Source organism: Hippocampus guttulatus, chromosome 15 (genome assembly GCF_054856545.1).
Source record: "Hippocampus guttulatus isolate MCC_2025c chromosome 15, RoL_Hgut_1.0, whole genome shotgun sequence".
NCBI classification, from domain to species: Eukaryota; Metazoa; Chordata; class Actinopteri; order Syngnathiformes; family Syngnathidae; genus Hippocampus; species Hippocampus guttulatus.
The window spans coordinates 7,317,129-7,337,294 of record NC_141275.1 but is presented as its reverse complement, the minus strand read 5'-3'; the positions used below and the strand labels follow the sequence as shown (position 1 = coordinate 7,337,294).

Below are 20,166 nucleotides of genomic sequence, written 5' to 3'. Positions count from 1 at the left end.
TCCAATATGCTTTGTTTCAGTAGACACTGCACAATTCTAAATCAAGCTCGAGTGTATGCAACCGACATAAAAGTGCCCATGCATGCAACGTCAGCCCAATAGTGATAAGTGCTGTCACGATTTGTCGATAGTAGCTAATGTGGTTCCCGTTAGCCTGTCAAATAGTGAGTGTTGCTCATTTGGCCTGCACCCAGCTAAACACTAGATGCTTCTATTATAGACTGGCAGTTGCGGCCGGAGCAACCACGATACAATTGGCGTGATCATTAACGATAAAAGACAACAATAAGCCATAGTGTTATATTTAACACATTTGGACAACCTTAATAATAATTTGGGCATTTTTATAGGTTATGTTTTGAATGGGACTGTCATACAATCAGTTGATTGATGTAATCTTGGTATAATCCAGCGCAGTTCTACATGTTCACACGTGTGCACATGTTATCTGCTTGATCCATTGCTGAATTCAAAGCAGCATTAGGCTTTGAGATCCGAGATCCCACTTTAGTGGACTTTAGCGGACACATCAAGGCGTGGTGTTTGTTCAGGTTAACAGTGTTTATTCAAGCCTCATGTAACACGATAAGTCTGCCATTTGGATAATTACAGGCTTTATCAGTTGTCAAGGGAGTCGAGTGCTCGTCTGCCAGGAGAGCGTTTGAATGAGAGAGGAGCACAGGTTGGTGTGAATCCTTCATCACACTACTAACGCTGAGCAGACGTCATGAAATTGAAAGTGTTTGTGCTCATGAAAAAGGGGGGGGGGAGGATAACTGGCGAGCCAAAAGCATGTGCAGTGATAGCGCCCTGCTGTTTTCATTTGTTTTGTTTTTGATAAGACATTTTGGACTATCAAAGAATATTGCTTTAATAAAAAAATGCCATGAGTTGTGCCACTTGTAAATGCGATGGGGATTCTAAGCACACTAATGTCTGGATGGAAAAAAAAAAAAAAAGCAATGTTTTGGACAAGGATTTGGTGTCAATGTACAGCAACAAAATATGGACTGTAAACGAAATCTGTTTTAAGAGACAACTGAAGGACTCATGGTGCTCGTAAATATTGTCTCCCATCTCCAATCATCAGCATATTTATTCATTGCCGTCTGAATGAGTCCTGCATGTCACGACGCTTGCATTTTATGCAAATGCATGCTCATTTGGACATGCAATCAGAAAGATTTCTTTGAATATAGTTAATTTCAAACTGAGAATAGTGTCACTTGTATTTGATTTGTTGGAAAGCTAACTGAAAACACATTTGCTGGACAGCAAAGAAAACACCACTCTGCCTCTTATAAAAAACTCTGAAAATAAACCTATTGCCTAGCAACAGAGGGCTGCATAGCAACCGTGCAGCATTTTCCCGATAGTGTTGCAAGAGAAGCATGATTTATCTAGTCAAGTGTGTATTTGCTTTTGTTTTCAATGACGACTGCACTCTTGAAGCCCTTTTCTCAAGAATCGAACGACTAAAACAAGATGTTGCACCAAATCCCCCCCCCCCCCCACACACACACACACATTTAATACAGTGTTTCGCATCAATTATTTCTGCCTCAGCCGAAACAAGAAAAGAATGGCAGGAAAGCACACAGTCGAATGCTGTGATTCAACAAAGACGACACGCTTGAAATCAACAGCTTCTCTTGTACCACAATTTGGGGTATTGTGTATCCATCCTTACACACAAATACGGATCATTTTTAGTGCCCCAATGAATTACGGCTCCTATACAACTTGATGCTATAAAATGATCCATCCATCCATCCATTTTCTATGCCGCTCGTGTTCATTATGGTCGCAGGTGAGCTGGAGCCTAACTCAGTTGACTGTAGGCAAGGGGGCAGGTACATTTATTGCCAGCTAATCACCGCAACTGTGAATTAGATGTGCAAACTGCTAAATCACGCTGTTGCATGCTAAAAAACAACAACAAACAAACAAACAAAAACCATCCTTTCCTGTATTAGAGAACAGGGCCTCAAAATGTTGGGGTTTTAAAAAAAATTGATTTATATAATTGAATGAATAATGTATGACTACATATCTGATTTTGCTCGGGAGCATGTCACCAGTAACTCACAAAGCAGTTTAGTGAGCCACCTCACCATGATGAACGGCATAGTCCGCCCAATTGTCTGGTATGATGTTACAACTCCAGTATTACAAGTAGTCAGTCACATCCATCTCCAAAAAGCCCAGGTAGCGCCATAAAACTACTAAAACCCTAAAACTACTGGCTGATTCCCATTTTTTTCTCAGCGACATCTGAGATAGAGCAGTTACCATCTTCAACATGTCCAACCTTGGGCAGTGTGAAAGATTTCATTCTGGCCTTAGACGCCACTACAGCACAAAACTCAACCACCTCCTCATCTCTGCGTTTTCTTTCCTAAATTGTGGTTGGTATTATTACAGTAACAATAATTGTGGTCTAATGACTTTACAAATTGAGCTACTGTATTTAGGTCACTACAGGCACCTATTATAAATATGATTAATTTAAAACATGAATCAAATTTTGGTTCCTTAGATATTTCATATTGCCAAAACGAAGACGTTTAAGCCTCTTCCGTCATCATGCAAAGAGTTGTGGCCAAAGCTTGCCTGAACGGATAGTTCATCTTAGCCAGATCACCATTTTATCACATGGCCAACTTACTGAATGTAGTGACAACATTCACAACCACCGGCAAATTTCCACTGGGCTTAAGCGACACGTCATTCCTGGAAAGAAAACGTACGAAGGTGGAAAACGTGTAGGCTGCCATGTAACATGTACACGTCACATCAATTTCAGCAGACGTACAGTCGAGTGTCATGAATCACGGAATGTCAATCTCAAGAACATTTTGTTATTTGGCCTCAAAGTTGAAGTCTTCAGCCAAATATAATAATATAAGATAAGAAAACCTTTAATCGTCTCACAATGGAGAAATTCCCATGTGGCCCACAAATGGCCTTCGTTATCCTAAGAGAATATCGTATGCATTGGCACCATAATAGCATTTCTCTGTGCGGGAGGATGGATTGTCAATGTATTTACATGACTGTACTACGGAATGCTGCATTTTTTAATGCATATGGAACTGTTCTTATTGCCCGACGTAAATTACTAAAAGGACCCTGCGCAACATCACTATGGAGTCATGTGTGGTGATAAAATATTAAAACAAGACCCTTCGTGCTTTTAACTTGATTAATATATAACTTGACGGTGGCTCATTCAAGGCAGTATAAAAATCACAGCGTTGTATAACTGTCACATCGCGGTCACAATGTTTTCACGGCCACATATAAATATTTACAGTGCAGATTAATGCAGAGATTGTTTGTCAAGCTGCAATGTTCAGGCTTAATGCAACACAGCACAAGACATGAGTGCAATGACTTGTACATGCTTTGAATAATATATACTGTTGCTGCTATATAGTTGCTATATTCCTGCTTTTTCTGTTGCCCATATGCTGTCGATTGATGAAGCGCCACTTAAGAGGGATTACAATGTCTCAACGTGGACATTTTTCAATTAAATACATTCATTTTGCATTGTCGTCAATTTCAGCTATCGTCGTTTAGCTCCTTGCTAGCATGCCACTTCTCATGCAACGCAATGGACAAAAAGCGAAACAGATGCTTCTTCCCACAAGATATATCAGATACTGAGTTTTAGTCACAAGGAACATGTACAATGTGTAGCTTTAGATCGAGTAAAAAACAAACCAAAATAACCTTCTAGTACTGCAGTTGCAGTGCTGCACTGTGTTGGATAGCAGTGAAGCTGCTGCATATTGCTGCAGCCAGTATGGCTAAAGGATTGCCGGTGAATAAAGGGAAATCATTAAAGCAGCTCTGACACAGGGAACAGAAAGAGCCAGAACAGAAGGCAAGAGAAAATGATGAGGTAAAGCAAGAGAGCAGAGACAGTACATCACCACGAGTCACAAAGACAGAGGATAAGTAAAGGTGGCCTCATCTTATCGTCCTTTCCTGTCACAAAGCTCAGCACTGATGAATGAAACCTACTTAAGAGTTTTCCGCAGAAAAAGCCAAATAATATGACCATTCCTTCGTATTTGCATACACTCATATTTGTCATTGAATTATGAAACCCTGCACATATTAGCCGGGGGGACTTTCCAACTCATAAATCATCATCCCACACAAAGCTTTAATAATGCACCTCAACTTGCTAAAGGGTGATTAAAAAAAGGTTGATTTAGTGAGTACCTCAGTACTTCAGCAACGTGAAAGAAAGACATTACAAACGTATGTTGGCTATCTGTAATGCGCATTTACAACATACTGGGTGTTGCTGTAAAAGTTGCGCAAAGCACTGCTTAAAAATATGCTTTTATGAATTTAACAATGCTCCGTTTTCATTTCAAAAGTTATCAATTGAATGTGTTTCTTGTCGTGGTTTAGTTGACCGGTTGTCGTGAAACGTCTCAAATAGGGACAAGTGCGGAAGGACGGCCGTCGTTGGTTCTTTTAGCTGACGCTGTGTTGCTTATCTCATCTCCGGACTCACATTGCGCCTACAATAAATCCCATACTGATACCTCATACCACAGCCGGTATGCTTAAAGCTACACGAACAACAAAGTTAAGGCGGTTGCATTACAATTCACCGCAATGTTTACATTTCGGGTGGGAAGCATAAACATGTTTATTAATTTATTCAAATGTGACCATCACACTAACTCTCGTTCTAGTTAAAGTACTTGGATGACCTCATTTTGCTTCAATGTATAATTCAGTCAAGTCAAAACAGCTGCAAACACTTTTAAGAGGAACAATTAGAGATAAAGTTGGTATAAACAAATTCGTCTTTAGGTGTTCGCTCATTATCATACATTTGTATTCATATACTACACACCATAGATTATCATCATGTGCGACCAAAATCCAATGCACCATTTATCTCTCTCCATGTCAATCTCATTTCTTTTTGTTTCTCCCCTAATGTCATCGAAAGCCATTTGAACATAAAATGACGAGCCACCAAAAGAACGGACAGCCACGCCGCGCAAGTTGAGATGAAAGAACCTTTGAACGTCACATCACCTCGGAAAAAAAAAAAAAAAAAAAAAGAAACGACAACCTGACAAACTCAAGTCTTTGGATAGCAGAGTCAAAGTGACAAAGAAAAAAATTAAATAAAGAAAAAGAACAAGAATATCTAAAACAAGCGGCGCACAGCAAATGAAAGCAATGGACTCAAATAGCGTGACCGTTGGTCAAGTGTGTTTTCCGTCAAATATACCAAAAGAAGGCGGGATGCGACACTTTAAATTCGAGGAGATAATTACAAACTTATGTAATGTAGTACTGTACTGTATTTATTGTGTCATTGTATTTATTCTATTATGAGAGCAGATCGTACACTGAAGTAATGGTACCATGGCAGACCATTTCCTTCCCTCAAAACTCACCAACAGCTAATCAAATACCTTCACCTCAATCATTTTCCAACTTTCGGTGTTTAATTTTCTTATATTATTGACCATTTATTCACTTTTATGCATACAGTTGTTATGTGATGACGACGTTACATACTAGAGACGTTATGCTTTTATTTATTTATTTATTTATTTATTTTACAGTTCACTGAAATTAATTTCTGAATTAATACATTTGCAAATGGCTGTATTGTTGGACTATTTAGTCTGATCTTAAATTAGTTTGTTTGAGGAGGCAGTCACATCTCATGTAAATGAGTCACTGGCCCTACACTGTGGATATATAATTCATTTTATGTTCCGATAATAATATACAGTCATCCATATCATGTTAGCTTTATAAGCTTTACATCGGGATACCAACATGGGAGAGGCTCGAACATCTTTTTTTTGTGTTTCCACAAAACTGCGGGAAATGTCTGTCAACAGTTTTTCACGCCGCCGGTATACGGTTTTGCTAAATACTGTCTCGTCCCCTTCCTGTTTGTCTGTAGAATATCTGCATATCTACATCTGTATGCATTCAACGGTTTTGTATTAATTTCAGTAGAGATCTAAATTTGACAGATCTGAAAATCAACAAGAAAAAAAAAAAACACCTGACCTTGATCTAACAGAAAATCATGCACGAAATTTGCTCTACATAATGTCAACTCAAGCTCCTCTGTAGGATTTGTATGTCATATTTATGTGCAAATCTTATTTATACGCTTGCCTGTTGGGGTTCAATCGTGGGATGGATTTATAAGTGTTTCCCCTTAGTAAGGCTGACAACATCTCTGTACTATACATGATGGGCTTTGCCTTGTTTATCTTCCAGATGCGATTGAATGGCTACATCTTGCCCTTGGCCATGTCAAGGTCAGACCTCTCATCAATCACCGCACTTTCAAGATCACATGCGCTAGGGAAGGCCGAAAGGTGTGTGTGGGGGGGGGGGCAAATAGGCATGTTCCCTCGCCGATATCCTACCCAGTTGTTATTTATTTATTTATTTTATTTTGCAGTCTGGTGTAATCCATCCTATCGGCATTTTCCACCTCCATTTGAAAGTTGCTGAAAACACTCTGAATGGGAGGATGAAGTATTTTCCTTTTCCAACACGCTATCTCAACCCGCCCCTCGCCACCCCCCACATCCACCTGCCGACATGCACACCTCATTTAATTCAAATCGAAAATCTAAGCGAAGGGAAAAGCGGCCGGCTTGAGCATTTTCTCCTGTGTTTCCTTTGTAATAAATCACCGGTGTTCTCTTTTCATCAGAATAGATATCACTTGTACATGCCCCAACATCCATTCTGGGATTCTGACAACACTCTCCCGTTTTGTGCTGAATAGGCATTACTTTGCTACTGAATTATGACGGCCCATAGGCAAAGCAGCCCCACCATTTGACATGCGGCAGCACACAGCCCGAGAGGTTGCCCTGAGTATTGTAAAAGTGTCGACTGGCCTTGGAAGGACTGGCTGCCGTATATCATTTGCAGCTGCAGCTGCCAGAATGTAAGTTGCCACTAATGTCCTGCAAGTATCAGTTCATATGAACAGGAACCTCGAAAGCCGAGTAGCCCTACTGTCATCCAAACTGGAACTGGAGCAAAGGATGCCATACCTGCAGAAAATATTTAGAATTCGAACCTTCTTCACACATTATATAATATAAGATGACCTGCAGAGACCCCAGCAAATCTCAGAGGAACTCACTTTAGATAATCAAGGGAAAAAAATTGCTCGGTGAGCATTTTGCACTTGCAACGTACAGTCGCTTTCAACACTTGCCAAAGAAGGACCAACCTTAAAGACTGTATATGGTGTTTGTAGAACAAGGACATAGGTAAAAAATAAAGGAAAATACTGTGAGTGTATGAGGTTGTTAATTTCTTTTTTTGTCCAATCAGATGTCAGCTTTGAAGTGCCACCATTGTCTTATAACCGTGCCACTTTTTCAAATAAAGTTTTTTTTTTTTAAGCCCATCGGCATAATGTGGCCAAAGCTTACACCCTCCCTCAGCGAGCTAATTCTCTTCAGCCTCAACCCCGATCAGCCTATAAGGTGAACTTCCCTCCATTTGTCGTATTGTGGTTAAACCCGCTGAAACGTCTTCCCTTCATCGTGACTGTTTAAACCTTTCAGGGACAGCGGTTACTACAGTCACGCTGGCTGATGAATCCAAACTGCCCCAGATGCTTACCGTATTTTCCACACTAAAAGGCTCACCTAAAAGCCTTCCATTTTCTGAAAAGCTCACAACGCCCCTTATATTCCAATGCACCTTTTTCATGGTCATTACGGTAATATTTCGACCCCAAAATGGCTCTTTGCTCGAGACATGCTGACAACGCAGAGTTCAAACTTAAGGCGATCGGTTACGCAGTTGAACACAGAAATAGAGCAGCGGCAAGAGAGTTCAACGTTAACGAGCCAATGTTACAACTTTATTCAATAGGTTTTACTGACATCTGATCATTCTGTTGGCATTTTCGTGAGCGTAGCTCCATCTAGTGATGCATTGTAGATTGCGTCTTATAATGCGAAGCGCCCAATGTATGAAAAAAATTACAAAATAGGCCATCATAATCAGGTGCACCTTTTAGTGTGGAAAATACGGTAGTTGGAAATGGCACAGCTGTTAGGTAAGGTACCAAAGTACCAATCGCGCGGCCCAACACTGCATTTTATTCATCACAAGTCTTAACTTGTTTTTACACTTGCATGACTGCAACATTGTCTTTTCCAGTCTAACCCTTGGAACGACAGGAAAAAAAAGGTTTCAAAAACCAAACCACTCAGAGGTCAACAAGGGCCAAAACTCAGAGAAAAAAAAGGGTCGTATTTTAAAGACAGAAAATGCAAACAAATCTGTGTTGCATTTCTTTTAATTATTATTTTATTGTGTCGATATAAACAGTGAAGACCGCAACCTTTCGGAAATGGATGACGCGCACATGCTTATCGTCGACAACATTTTCTCAGCCCTTTCTGTGTGAACAAGGATTGTTTTGACAATGTTGTCTCGAAGTGGAACTTTTTTAAAAACAAAGATACAGAAACTTCTTGTACTCCTCCTGCGTGTACGAGACAGTTTCTTCACACGAAAAACACTCTGGTTTTTCAAAAAGCTGCAAACACCGAGCAGTATCTTGTTTTGTCTGAGTCAATCCAGCTCGGTTGCAATTCCACACCGTCACCCAATACAAAGTGAGATGAATATACTGTCTGGCTCTCACTTTTATATTCAGTCAATTATCTGTCAATTCTACACACCAATCTCATGGCTGATCTTTGGTTTCACGGCTACATTTAATGCTTTTCCATTCGAAACAAGATCAAGCTGCAGCTGGGACTCATTTGGGTCAATGGGAAATGAAATCAGAAAAAGCCCCGGCTGGTGAGTGGAAGAGATGGTGGCAGGTGACTATACTTTGGTGTCATGGCCGCAGGCAGAAATTCGGCCAAGACAGATCAGACTGGTGAAAGAAAAAAAAGAGACCGCTGCTAACAGCCTGAGATCAGGTGGTTACAATTATAGTCTCTTTGTGCCTCACAGATAGAGTTTGGCTCTTGCATTCCTAGTGGCTCTGGCACTTGCTGATGCTTTTTAATGTGCGAAATCATTAAAGTGTCACATGTATGCAAATGCTTTTTCAGCTGGAACCATTAAAGCTTAAGTGCATTGTGATGAATATCACGTCGAGGCAGAGAAAAGCTGCCCCGTTTCAACATACAGTATACGGCACACTCGCCCGCACTAAATTGACTTCAGCTGAGTCTCTCTAAAGGGCAGCCGGGTGATATGCATCCACTCGGTCAAATGCAATTTGGCTGTTTTAAAGGCTGCAGCTCTGGTCCAATTTGTGCCTCAACATGTTGTACTGCTTTTGACAAACAGGCAAAACGAAAGGAATAAGACACAATCTGACGTGTTTGAATATGATCATGTGAGTTATGTATCAAGTCACCGGCAAAGGTGTCGTCTTAATTCTTTTTAGAATTGAAATGAATGACCTCAAAATGGGGTGGCACGGTGTTCGACTGATTAGCACGTCGGTCTCACAGTGCAGAGGTGCAGGGTTCGATTCCGGCACCGGCCTTCCTGTGCGGAGTTCCCATGTTCTGTGTGGGTTTTCTCCGGGTACTCCGGTTTCCTCCCACATTCCAAAAAACATGCATGGCAGGTTGATTGAACACTCGAAATTGTCCCTGGATGTGAGTGTGAGCGCGGATTGGGTGTTTGTCGATGTGTGCCCTGCGATTGGCTGGCAACCAATTCAGGGTGTACCCCGCCTACTGCCGGAAGACGGCTGGGAGAGGCTCCAGCACACACCAACCATTGTGAGGATAACATAAGAAATACGAGGTTTAGAAAACGGATGGACGGATCTAAAAATAAAGTTATGGAAAAAAAATGGTGGACCTAAAATAGCCTCAGATTCGAATATTACAAAGCCAATCATTTTTTGGAATCGTTAAAAATAGTATTGCAACTCTAAAGATTGTTAAGAAATGAAGCAATTAAACTGTGAACATTTTGCATTTTTCTGCTGATGTGTACCACAATGACACAATTACTGTGCTGTAATGTGCCCAGGTTGTGAAACCTGACATCTTATGGTCAAACATATCTGGTCTTATCACCGACATTTAACTAAGAGGAAACGGTGGAAAGAGCCTTCAGTGTCCCTTTACAAGGGCAGGTTACTTGCTCCTGCAACCCAGAAGAAACCCTCAGGGACTCAAACAGTCATCTTGTTCTTGGGTTTTACTCTCAGCAGAGCGATTCATTACCCTGACATTGCAATCCAGCCAGCATACTTTTCTCCCTTCTATGCTGTCTGTCTAAAAGCTACAGAAGTGATCCTTTATGAATAAAACTTGAACTGAAACCTTTTCTATCTTTGCCACTGCAATGCTGCATATTAACCAACGCTATCATGGCCAGTACAAAAATCCGCTTGCATCCACACCAGCACACAATGCTCCATAAACTACAAAAAACGTGCATCCGACATATAAACGGTCTCCAGATTTGTTGTCCTTTTTATGGAAGTTTCCAAAAAGCTCAATTAAATGGCTTCATTTTTTTTTAAATCGGCTGCACAACTAAGGAGCGGGCACAGCGTTCAAGCAACAGCGCCAACGGCAACAGTCAAGGACATCTAAATCACATGTATAAAGGAAGGTTTCAAGAATTATTCTGACGCAGTTGCATCACTCTGGACTTTATTACTTATCTACTGGGTAGCTTTGAGAACCCGAGTTGACTAAACCTTGCGTCACCTCAGAGTTTAATTAACTCAACTGTTCGGTAGCAGTTGAGCTGACGACTATATACCAGAACGACAGTTTACAGGAAATCTAGCAGAGGAATTGTGCAGTTTTCCTGAGTAAGGACGTCCGATAATTCAATTGGATTGACGATGCAACAGACCCATAACATACTCGCGCCCTTGCAGAATTCCAAAATCCACTACAAGAATTGGATTTGTAGTAAGGAAGACCTGCACGAAAACACAGAGGTCCTGAGGGTCGCAAATCGCATGCACAGAATTGCATGTTTGCACTAAAAGATTGCACGTGCTCTAGGCAACAGATGGAAGAAGGGTATATGTTTTTGACGCTTTCGGCAACTTAGATGATTCTACCAATGAAAATTTTGGGAGTGCATCACAGCCACAATATTAAGTTGAAAAGTGGAAGCGCCAAACATGAGTTATTTACAGCTGCTCTATACCGACTGCTACAGTGTGCTGTCATAACCAGATGCAGAATTCAAAGGAATTTTGTCATAGGTCATAAGGCATTACTCTTTCTTGTGACTGGCTCCAAATCAGCTCTTACATCATTCAGGATATCACTGAACTGCATTTGCTGCCATCACCTTGCATGTTGGTTTACAGCTGCCTTTCAGAAGTGCTATTTCAAAATGGGGGGGGGGGGGGGGGGATCAGCCTGCAAAATTGCTCTCAGGTTTGATGAATCACAAGACGTGAGCTAAATCAATCAATTTGCATACACTCCAACTAGAATGGGCGAAATGAACTGCGCAGCAATTTGGCAGACTCGATCCTGGTTGTACCCAGTTGACAAGCCAGCTTCCACTTCTGTTTACGTCAGCGATCAGGTTTGCGCACCGGGTTTGCAGGCGCAAACCTTTAGTAAATTAGGGCTCCTTGAGAGACACGTCCAATATTTTGGTGATCTCATCAAGCCACGCAAGAAGAGCAACATATTGGAAACAGCTCTCAGGACGTTGCAAGACCCGTTGAAAAGCACAATGATTGGCAAATTGTTCATTTTTCAGAGGCTGCTGGCAACGATGAACCCGTTCATTCATTCATTCATATCGGAAAGAGTTAAAAATGAGTTCCCTCTTCTAGGACAAAGCCTTTGCCCAGACTGCCTCTTGGACATGTGTCGGCTTGATTTAGATGGGTCTGATGATCGTGAGCAGCCTGATCAGCAGTTATGCTTGAACCACAAAAAGAATTCCCCCCCCACCGCCTGCACATTTAAATATTATCTAAGACTGGTGAATGCTGCCAGCTAATATATTTTACACAGACTTGGTTCTCTATAATCATGTTTTACAGATTAACTGTGTGGAGAGACTGGCATGCCCAAGCCATATGGATATATTTTTCATGGTTTGCAAATTGAGGGATGCTGAGATCGTAAGATCCACTCCAGTGAAGAATACAGGCTCGGCTGAGACACGTACATCAGAAGTACACATTTGAGGATTGCACAGTCTATAGTAAAGATAAAAGATGACCTCATCGTGAGATTGGAAGATCATATTTGTGGCCAAAATAGTTTCCCTTTCATTCGTCATGTACATTTGTCAAACCCTTGTTTGTCTTTTGAATGAATACACAAATCGGGTTCTCCACTTGTAAATTCGGAGCACCTCGCACGAACAAGAACAATGGAGCAAAATGAGAGTCTTAAGAATTGCCGTTACTAAGGAGAGCAGGGTAGGCAAATCACAAGTCACTAAACTAACTTTAACACGTTTGTCGTTTGTCCATTGCTATATACATAAATATTTTCTCTTCCATCCCACTCAAGTGTATGCATGTGCCTACAATTGCAACCGCCATTTTTTTAGCACTCCATAGTTATCAGTTATAAAGCAAATATGTCCCAAGATTCCAGGAGAAGCATAGGGGATGATTTCATAAAAATCTTATCGGAATTAGAAATTGCTGTCGATCTTCCAACAATGCCATAAAGTTGTTTACACAATGATAAGTCTTGAGTATCATAGGATGTACGGAATTCATGAGTGGTTTGTCGAATGTGAGGCTACGTGTCCTGGAGTGTGTGATGAGTTTTGTAAAGGTGTTAGATGTAAGATAAGATAAGATAAGATAAGAAAACCTTTATTAGTCTCGCAATGAAGAAATTCCCGATTCACAGCAAGTTATGAAAGGAAGAAGTAGAACAACAAAATATAGGAGCTGCTGGAAAGGCAGCCACTCACGCGGCGCCATTTTGAAGTCAAAATAACAAAAATAACACAACACATAGGACAGACATATAGATGAAAGAAGAGAGGATCAAAGTGTCCTTTCACCAGTGGATCAGAGACGTCTGCTACAAGCTAAATTTTGAAAGCAAACACGAAGCTGTAGCGTCCATTGGCGAAAAAGAGATTGGCTCACATCTCCTGTCCCATGTAAATCCACTTAATTTCCAAGCCGCGACTCCCAGTTCCACATCCGCATCGGCGCTCCGGTAGACAGTATTTTTTTTTCCCCTGCTCAAACATTGAGGCGATGCCTTTACTCTGCGGTAGACTGAAAACATTTTGTTACGAAAACAGATATATGGATATACCGTATTTTCCGCACTTTAAGGCGTACTTAAAAGCCTTCCATTATCTTAAGAGCTCACAGCGCGCCTTAAAATCCGTTGCGCCTTGTGTCTGGTCATTACGGTAATATTTCGACCCCAAAATGGCTCCTTGCTTGAGACACGCTGACAACGCAGAGTTCAAACTTAAGGCGATCGGTTAAACAGTTGGACACGGAAAGAGAGCAGCGGCAAGAGCGTTCAACGTTAACCAGTCAATGTTATAACTTGCTGTTGGTTACGTGGACTGTGTCGCTGCTTTGTTAAATAAGTTTTACTGACATCTGATCGTTCTGTTGGCATTTCCTTGAGCGTAGCTCCATATGGTAGTTGTAAATATATGCAGCGCATACAAAAGATCGGTAAATGTAAATACATGTCTGGAGTTTACTAATCGGCTCGTCAAAAGTGGTCGGGGGAAAAAAAAGAACCCGATTTAGTGATTTTGTGCCGAGGAACGTGCCCGGATAAAGCCCCCCAATCAAGCTGCAGCATCCAGTGGTTTTAAACGGGTCAGGGCTGACTGCTTGTACTTGTAACGTTGTGTTCAGATGAAAGGCCTCACACAATTGTCAGCTTACACTTTGGATTACTTTGCATGACATATCAAAGAACAAAGCCATCGCTCTGCACAATAATTCCACCAGACCCGCCAACAGAATAGCAATGTACTTGTATCGGGATCAGATCTCATCACTTTACATGACCGAAATGCTCATCAGTGCTTCCTACCCACTAATGTGTCAGAGATGTTGGGAAGCGAAGCACGGCTACGTCTGCATCCATATCACATGACATTTTCCGGATGCTAACAGTTCAATTGCATTATGCAGTTCTTTGCAGACCCGACTGCTTTCCACTGCTGTTCCAAATGATGTTTAGGATATTGTTAAAAAATAGACATTTTTTTGGGAGATTTCAACGACATCTTAGATTCCATAACCAGAGACAACAGGCAAATTCTGTCCATGGCAATCCTGATTTAATCTGTAAACGTGAAATAAATCTGGTTGATAATCATCACGCCACACTTTAAGGCATCATTCATTGAATCTCAATTCTGTTGTTTCTGACTTGGTTCAACGTAAATCCTTTCTAAATTCATTTGCTTGGAAGCGATTCCAATAAGATGCGCGCAGAGACGTGCGATCTGAGCAACAGAAGGCTTCAATAAACTTGTTTAGCAGAGAGACATTAAAATTAAATTAATGCGGCAGAACATGCGTGATCATAAAATTTGCAAGCACTAGGAGCTTTATCCCTGACGATACGTTTCCGTTTACTGTACATTCACTTCTGCATTCCTTGCACTCATTTAATTAACGTCACACTTCATTAACGTGTGCTTTTAATGAAAAGTCTGCTTTGCACCACTGTGTGATTTTTAAAAGCGGCTCAGTGGAAAAAGGTTACAATACAGATTTTCGCAACTGGGAGGAATGCAAAAGTTGCATCTTTCTTGTACAGTGACCTACTATACTGCTCTACAGTAATTTGTGCATGTAGCTATTTTTCCCTTGGGTCAAAAAAGTACTATTTCCACTGAAAACAATTGGGTTCATGATAATTATTATTTTTTTTGTCTGTACACAAAAGAATGTAAGATGCACCCACAGAATATAATGCAGCTGCTCATCGACAGAGTTTGGTTCTTACAGCCGTGACTTAACCTGAATTCATACATAAATTCAAACTAGTCTGCACTTAAACAGTAGCATAGTCATCATTACAGTGAAACTCCTCTACAACGAAATCATGTTCGCAGCAAGACATTTTTCACAACAGGGGATTTTTCACTGTAGTAAATTTTATCTCAGACGTAAACACGAACACACACAAAAAACGTATACGTGTACTTTTTATTTTTATTCCAATAGTGCATAAGTATGAGCATGCACTTATTTGACATTTCATAATAACCAGCGTAGAAAGAAAAAAAGGGAAAGAAATTTAGGATCAGCATTTACCTTCATTTACATCAATTTCTTGCATAATATCTTTTATTTTGCTTCCTCGAACTTTCATTTTTATTACTTGTATCCTGTCTTCAAGCGTTAAAGCTTTTCTTATCTTAACTCCTTGTTATGCAAAGGTCTGTTTTGTCGTCATTTTAGCAATGCATCGTTCGTGTTGCGTCTGAAACAAATACTTCCTGTACTACTGCGCATGTGCAAACCAGTGTGGTGGTTGCTGTTGCCGTTTCCGAACGAAGCAGTCGAGTTCGCTGTGGCATGCTGAGGTTGGATTATACTTTTGCGAAAGGCTTGTTTTCGTTGTAGTGAATCTAGTTGTGAGGCAAGAGCAGAGAAAAAGATTTTGTATAATGAAACTGGGGGACTTTTATTGTAGGGGGAGCAGAAAAGTGGGAATGACTTTCATGCATGAAAATCTTTTCACACTAGGGAGTATTTTCACCCATGTAGTTTTCGTTGTAGCGGAGTTTCAATGTATATGGTATGCCACTCACGTTTAGGCTCCAAATATGAAATAAAGTCCCCATGTGCTGCGCGACGAGATCCTCATATATCATATTTTCAGAATTTGTTTTCGTTATCGTTTCATTGGGAGGAGGAACTATGCACAGTTGTTTGGTAATAGCTTATTGTGTGTGTTACAACACATCTCCATGTTTGACCCACTTTTATACAGCAGCCATCTTTTGGTATGTGAACAGATGCATGGTAATGGAATGGTTGCAATCAGTTCCGAGCAATGTTTTGCCACAGGCAAGCTCTTGGACAGATTCTCAGAGGAGTGACGCATAGATTACACTGCACGGAAACTTTGATTTGGAAATCCATTTGATCGAAAAGAGCTTGAGTCGCCCCCCCCCAGTGCAGACAGTCACAACACCTACCTCCAAAATCAGGCCTTAAACGGATATCATATCCCTTCAGCAACTTGTCCACGGTAGTCTTGGCCACAGACATTCCGGTGCTTCCAGTGGAGCTGGGGGCAGAAACCACAAATGAAAATTTACATATTTACAAAAGGCTGTCATGAGTGTTTGTCATGTGGGTATTTCTTTTGTGAGTTTACAATCTCTAAAATGGAGAGAAATACACTGACTGACTGGTTAGAGAGACAAATGATAAAGTTGCCCTTTGCAGGTGTAACGGTTGCAATCTTCTGGAAAAAGATTTTCGACAAGATTTTGGAAACTGTCCCTCTCATTTAAAAATTTATGAGGCCAAAGCTCACTCGGGGCCTGGTTCAGTACCAGTCTCTGTTCTAGTTCATTTCAGATGTTCTTGATATGGTTGAGGTCAGGGTTTTGGAGTTCTAATACAAGCATACCTTGAGGAATTTTGCTATATGTGGTGGGCCACAGTCATGCTGGAAGGTTAACTTGTCCCACATTTTCAAAGTGTCTTGATGAGATAAATAATCAAGATGATGAGGTTGTAATCCTAATCGGCTGGGAGGCAATATAACATGAAACGTGTAATTGACATTAATCTTACGTTTGGGGTTCAACCCTTACATGGACAGCGGTAACTACACTTATTGAGGCATGAAAGGGTTAAACCAAAACAATACAAGTCAAAACTGAAGAGAAATGCACAGCAACAACAACAAAGCATCGGCGAGTTCTGTATCTTCCTAAAGGAGTGGTTCGAGGCAGAGTGAGGGCTGAAGCTTCATTCGACCATCTCATAACATGCACAGGCTCTGATACAGCTCGCTATCATGTATATTTATGTCATCGGTTCAAACAATGAATATGCAGCTGTCTAGTATTTCATGGAAGCAGGCCATCCAAAATAGTAAATGTTCCAGTCATAAGGCTGCATTTGCATAATCGCATGCAGGGTTACAATAACCGCTTCACACGATGCTGTCGAGACACAGGTTAGGTTGGCCGGAGCGCGGAGACAGAATATCCCCGGGAACATCATTTAGTCAGCACTAGCCTCACTGACTGTCACGTAGCGAGGTGGTGGTGGACCCCAAAAAGCAGGCAGGAGGGAGGAGCAGGGTGTATTTGAAGAATTGTATTTAAAACAAAGAAAACTAAATCCCAAACACACAAAGTCCAAAGTATCAAACAAAAACCATGACTAAAGCTAAAACATAACAATGAACTAAACATGACAGAAACTAAGAGCAAACAGCAACACACATGACAGTAGCAAGAAGCCACACAATGACCCGACACCGAGTGTTCGGGCAGGAATCCTTTTATACAACTAATTACCAAATGACCAACAGGTGTGCAGCTGCCGGGGGAGCCCTACAGTGCCACCTGTTGGTCCCTAAACCGAATCATGACACTGACATCTTTAACCCTCCCGTTACGTTGCTTCTCAGGAATAACAAGACTGCTCCGCAACTTCCGGGCATGTTTAATTCCCCTAAAGTGTTAAAATAAATAAATAAATAAAACAATAACAAACAAACAAAATCTTAATTAACACAGCTTGCAAAATGTGTGAAATATATTATTACAAGGTGGATTGTATATGCTGATTATACATTTAGCAGATGTTTTAATTAAAAAAAACATATTTTATCATAAAATATTTGACCTGCCACTCAACAGGGAGGTTCACATTTCTTCCTTGACCTGCATCACCTCAAAGAAGACCGGGGCTCCAGCTAACAGGGTAGGTGTGCAATGGGATTTAGCAACAAGGGAATTGGGTGGGGGATAAAAATACCTCCCCTGGTAGGAAGACTATAGCCAGCGGCTTAGTGAGGGGATACGCTGCTCAATTAGCTCGGATAGGAAGTGCAGCTGTTCATCAAGCTGGATGCTCACACAGAACCTGTGGGTTGGACACCCTAGGGCATCATAACAAGAGGGAGCTGTATGACAACTGACAAGATTGCCCACCTGGCTATTTTTTTCCCCTCCCAATTCTGGAATATATTCTAATAGAGATGTCAAAAGATGCAATCGAACCTTAAGAAATGATTCTTGAGGCGGTGGGTGACTGCAGACAAGGCAAAAGAGCAGGCCACAAGGGGTTCACCGTACATCACTGCCTTTAACAACAAAATTAATTGTGTGTGTGTGGGGGGGGGGGGCTCTGCGTGCTGTGATTATGCTTTGTGTGATTCAATGGAAACACTTGAAGGTGAAGATTTAATTGAAATCTCACACAGTGCTTTCTGACTGAGGTAGAAGATGACCAATGGGGTTATTTGTCGATTTGTGATTGATCCACCATTTATCACCAGACAGTAAATAATATTCAAATGTTCAATATGTAATATGGAAATAAAGCAACAATGTTTACTGGGAACTTTAAAGTCTGATATTAAACGTGATTTTCTTACCCACATCAATCAAAAAAATCAGGCCGATGCAATCAACTCATCAGTACCTCCTGCAGCCCCCCCCCCTCCCCCCACTCCCGCCTCCACGAGGTCTCCCTCTTTAAGTGGCTATATTGCATTATAATGCACGTAACTGTGAACATTGCATTTTGGTATCGAGGAGGTGCACACATGGCGCGCGCCACGGCAGCGTCTAATAGCGCGCATTGGAAGCAATGGCTCTAATAAGCAGGCCTGGGCACCCCTTTATTGCAATTTGTCACATCCCAGCCTCTGATTGACCGATAATCACATCGATTGGTGTGAACGGTTTTTTTTTTTATTTCCCGAGTGACGTTTTCTTACCTTTGAATAAAGCATGCGAAGGACAAAGCCGCCAGAGCAGAGAAAATTCCACATAATTTATCTTCTTGACGACCCAACATCTCCACAAATCCTTATTTCTAGTATCTATAATCCAACCAGTCCAGTGGTCCCTCCGGTAAATGCACAAACTAAAAAACGGGCAATGGGGGTTCAATGTCGAGTAAACTAGACTACATCTACGCATGCGACGTCTTCAAGCAGGCTTGTCGGTGTCAAAAATCTTAATAATTGGCCCCCGCTATGGAAATCCGTGCAGGTCACAGAGCCCCTCGACCAACACCAACAGATCGGACATCTTGCTCAAAAACAAGCGGACGCACTAAATATTTTTTTAAAAAAATATTCTTTAAAAAAAGCCAAAACGCGATGTCGAGAAACAGACAGAAAGTAGTCTCAAATCGGTGGATGAAATTTCCCGGTCCAAGTGTGCACAAGAGGCATGTTTGCAGCTGCGGCAGCGGTGCTACACGGGAACCAGACGTGCTGTCGTTCAACCTTTATTTCTTTGAGCTGGGAGCGGTGGACTCAAAAAAAGAAAAATGAAATCTTCATTCCCCGCTTGCCCCCTCTTGTCGCTGCTGCGGATGATGATGGAGATCAGCGCAAAGTCACTGAGGGGAAAATGCACATTGGGGAGGAACGGAGGAGGGGGTGGGGGGTAAGCAAATGGGTAATATCTGATGCAGACGTCACAGCAGCCTATATATCACCGCTCTCAGAGAAAGAAATTCCCCGAATATGACAACGCGTGTATTCGAGATTCCCCCTCACAGTTGCGAAGATATTAATGAAGTCCACTTGTCTCCCGTGCGGGTCCAGCCTCAAATGGCGATTGGACACCTCCACGCGGTTCACTACTCGTCTCCTCCTTGAATCACCGCACGAGTGACAGACATCCAAGCATCCAGAGATATGGCGTGCATTTCCCCACCCTCCTTCACACCTTTCATCTATTTTAAAAGTTCTCAGCTCCGAAATGAAAATAAATATCCGGCTGGATGGGGAGGAGAAAAGAGGAGGAGGGCGAGGGGGGGGGGGGACACCTAAGGTGAATTCCTGAGCGACAGCCCGCTCATGCGCTCAACTGCCTGTTCTCTCTGAAATCCATCTTTTGGCGTGGCATGTGCGTTCTCCCGCTTTTACGTTCACTTTTGTTTCATAGGCGTCAGATAACCCCCCCCCCCCCCACCCA

General features: G+C 41.6%; 1 protein-coding gene across 2 annotated transcripts in view; it reads right to left on the bottom strand.

The window, feature by feature from the left end:
• Positions 1–19,958, bottom strand: part of gabrb4 (gamma-aminobutyric acid type A receptor subunit beta4) — a 43,016-nt gene extending 23,058 nt beyond the window's left edge. The window contains exons 1-2 of one of the 2 annotated variants that reach the window (XM_086131015.1): positions 18,954–19,958; positions 16,183–16,274 (exon numbers count right to left, since the gene is read on the bottom strand). In XM_086131015.1, coding sequence (XP_085987141.1) covers positions 16,183–16,274; positions 18,954–19,033 — 172 coding nt within the window. In that variant the 5' untranslated portion in view covers positions 19,034–19,958. The remainder of the gene's footprint in view (positions 1–16,182; positions 16,275–18,953) is intronic. The other variant, XM_086131016.1, reaches the window with a different exon arrangement.
• Positions 19,959–20,166: the final 208 nt, after the last annotated feature.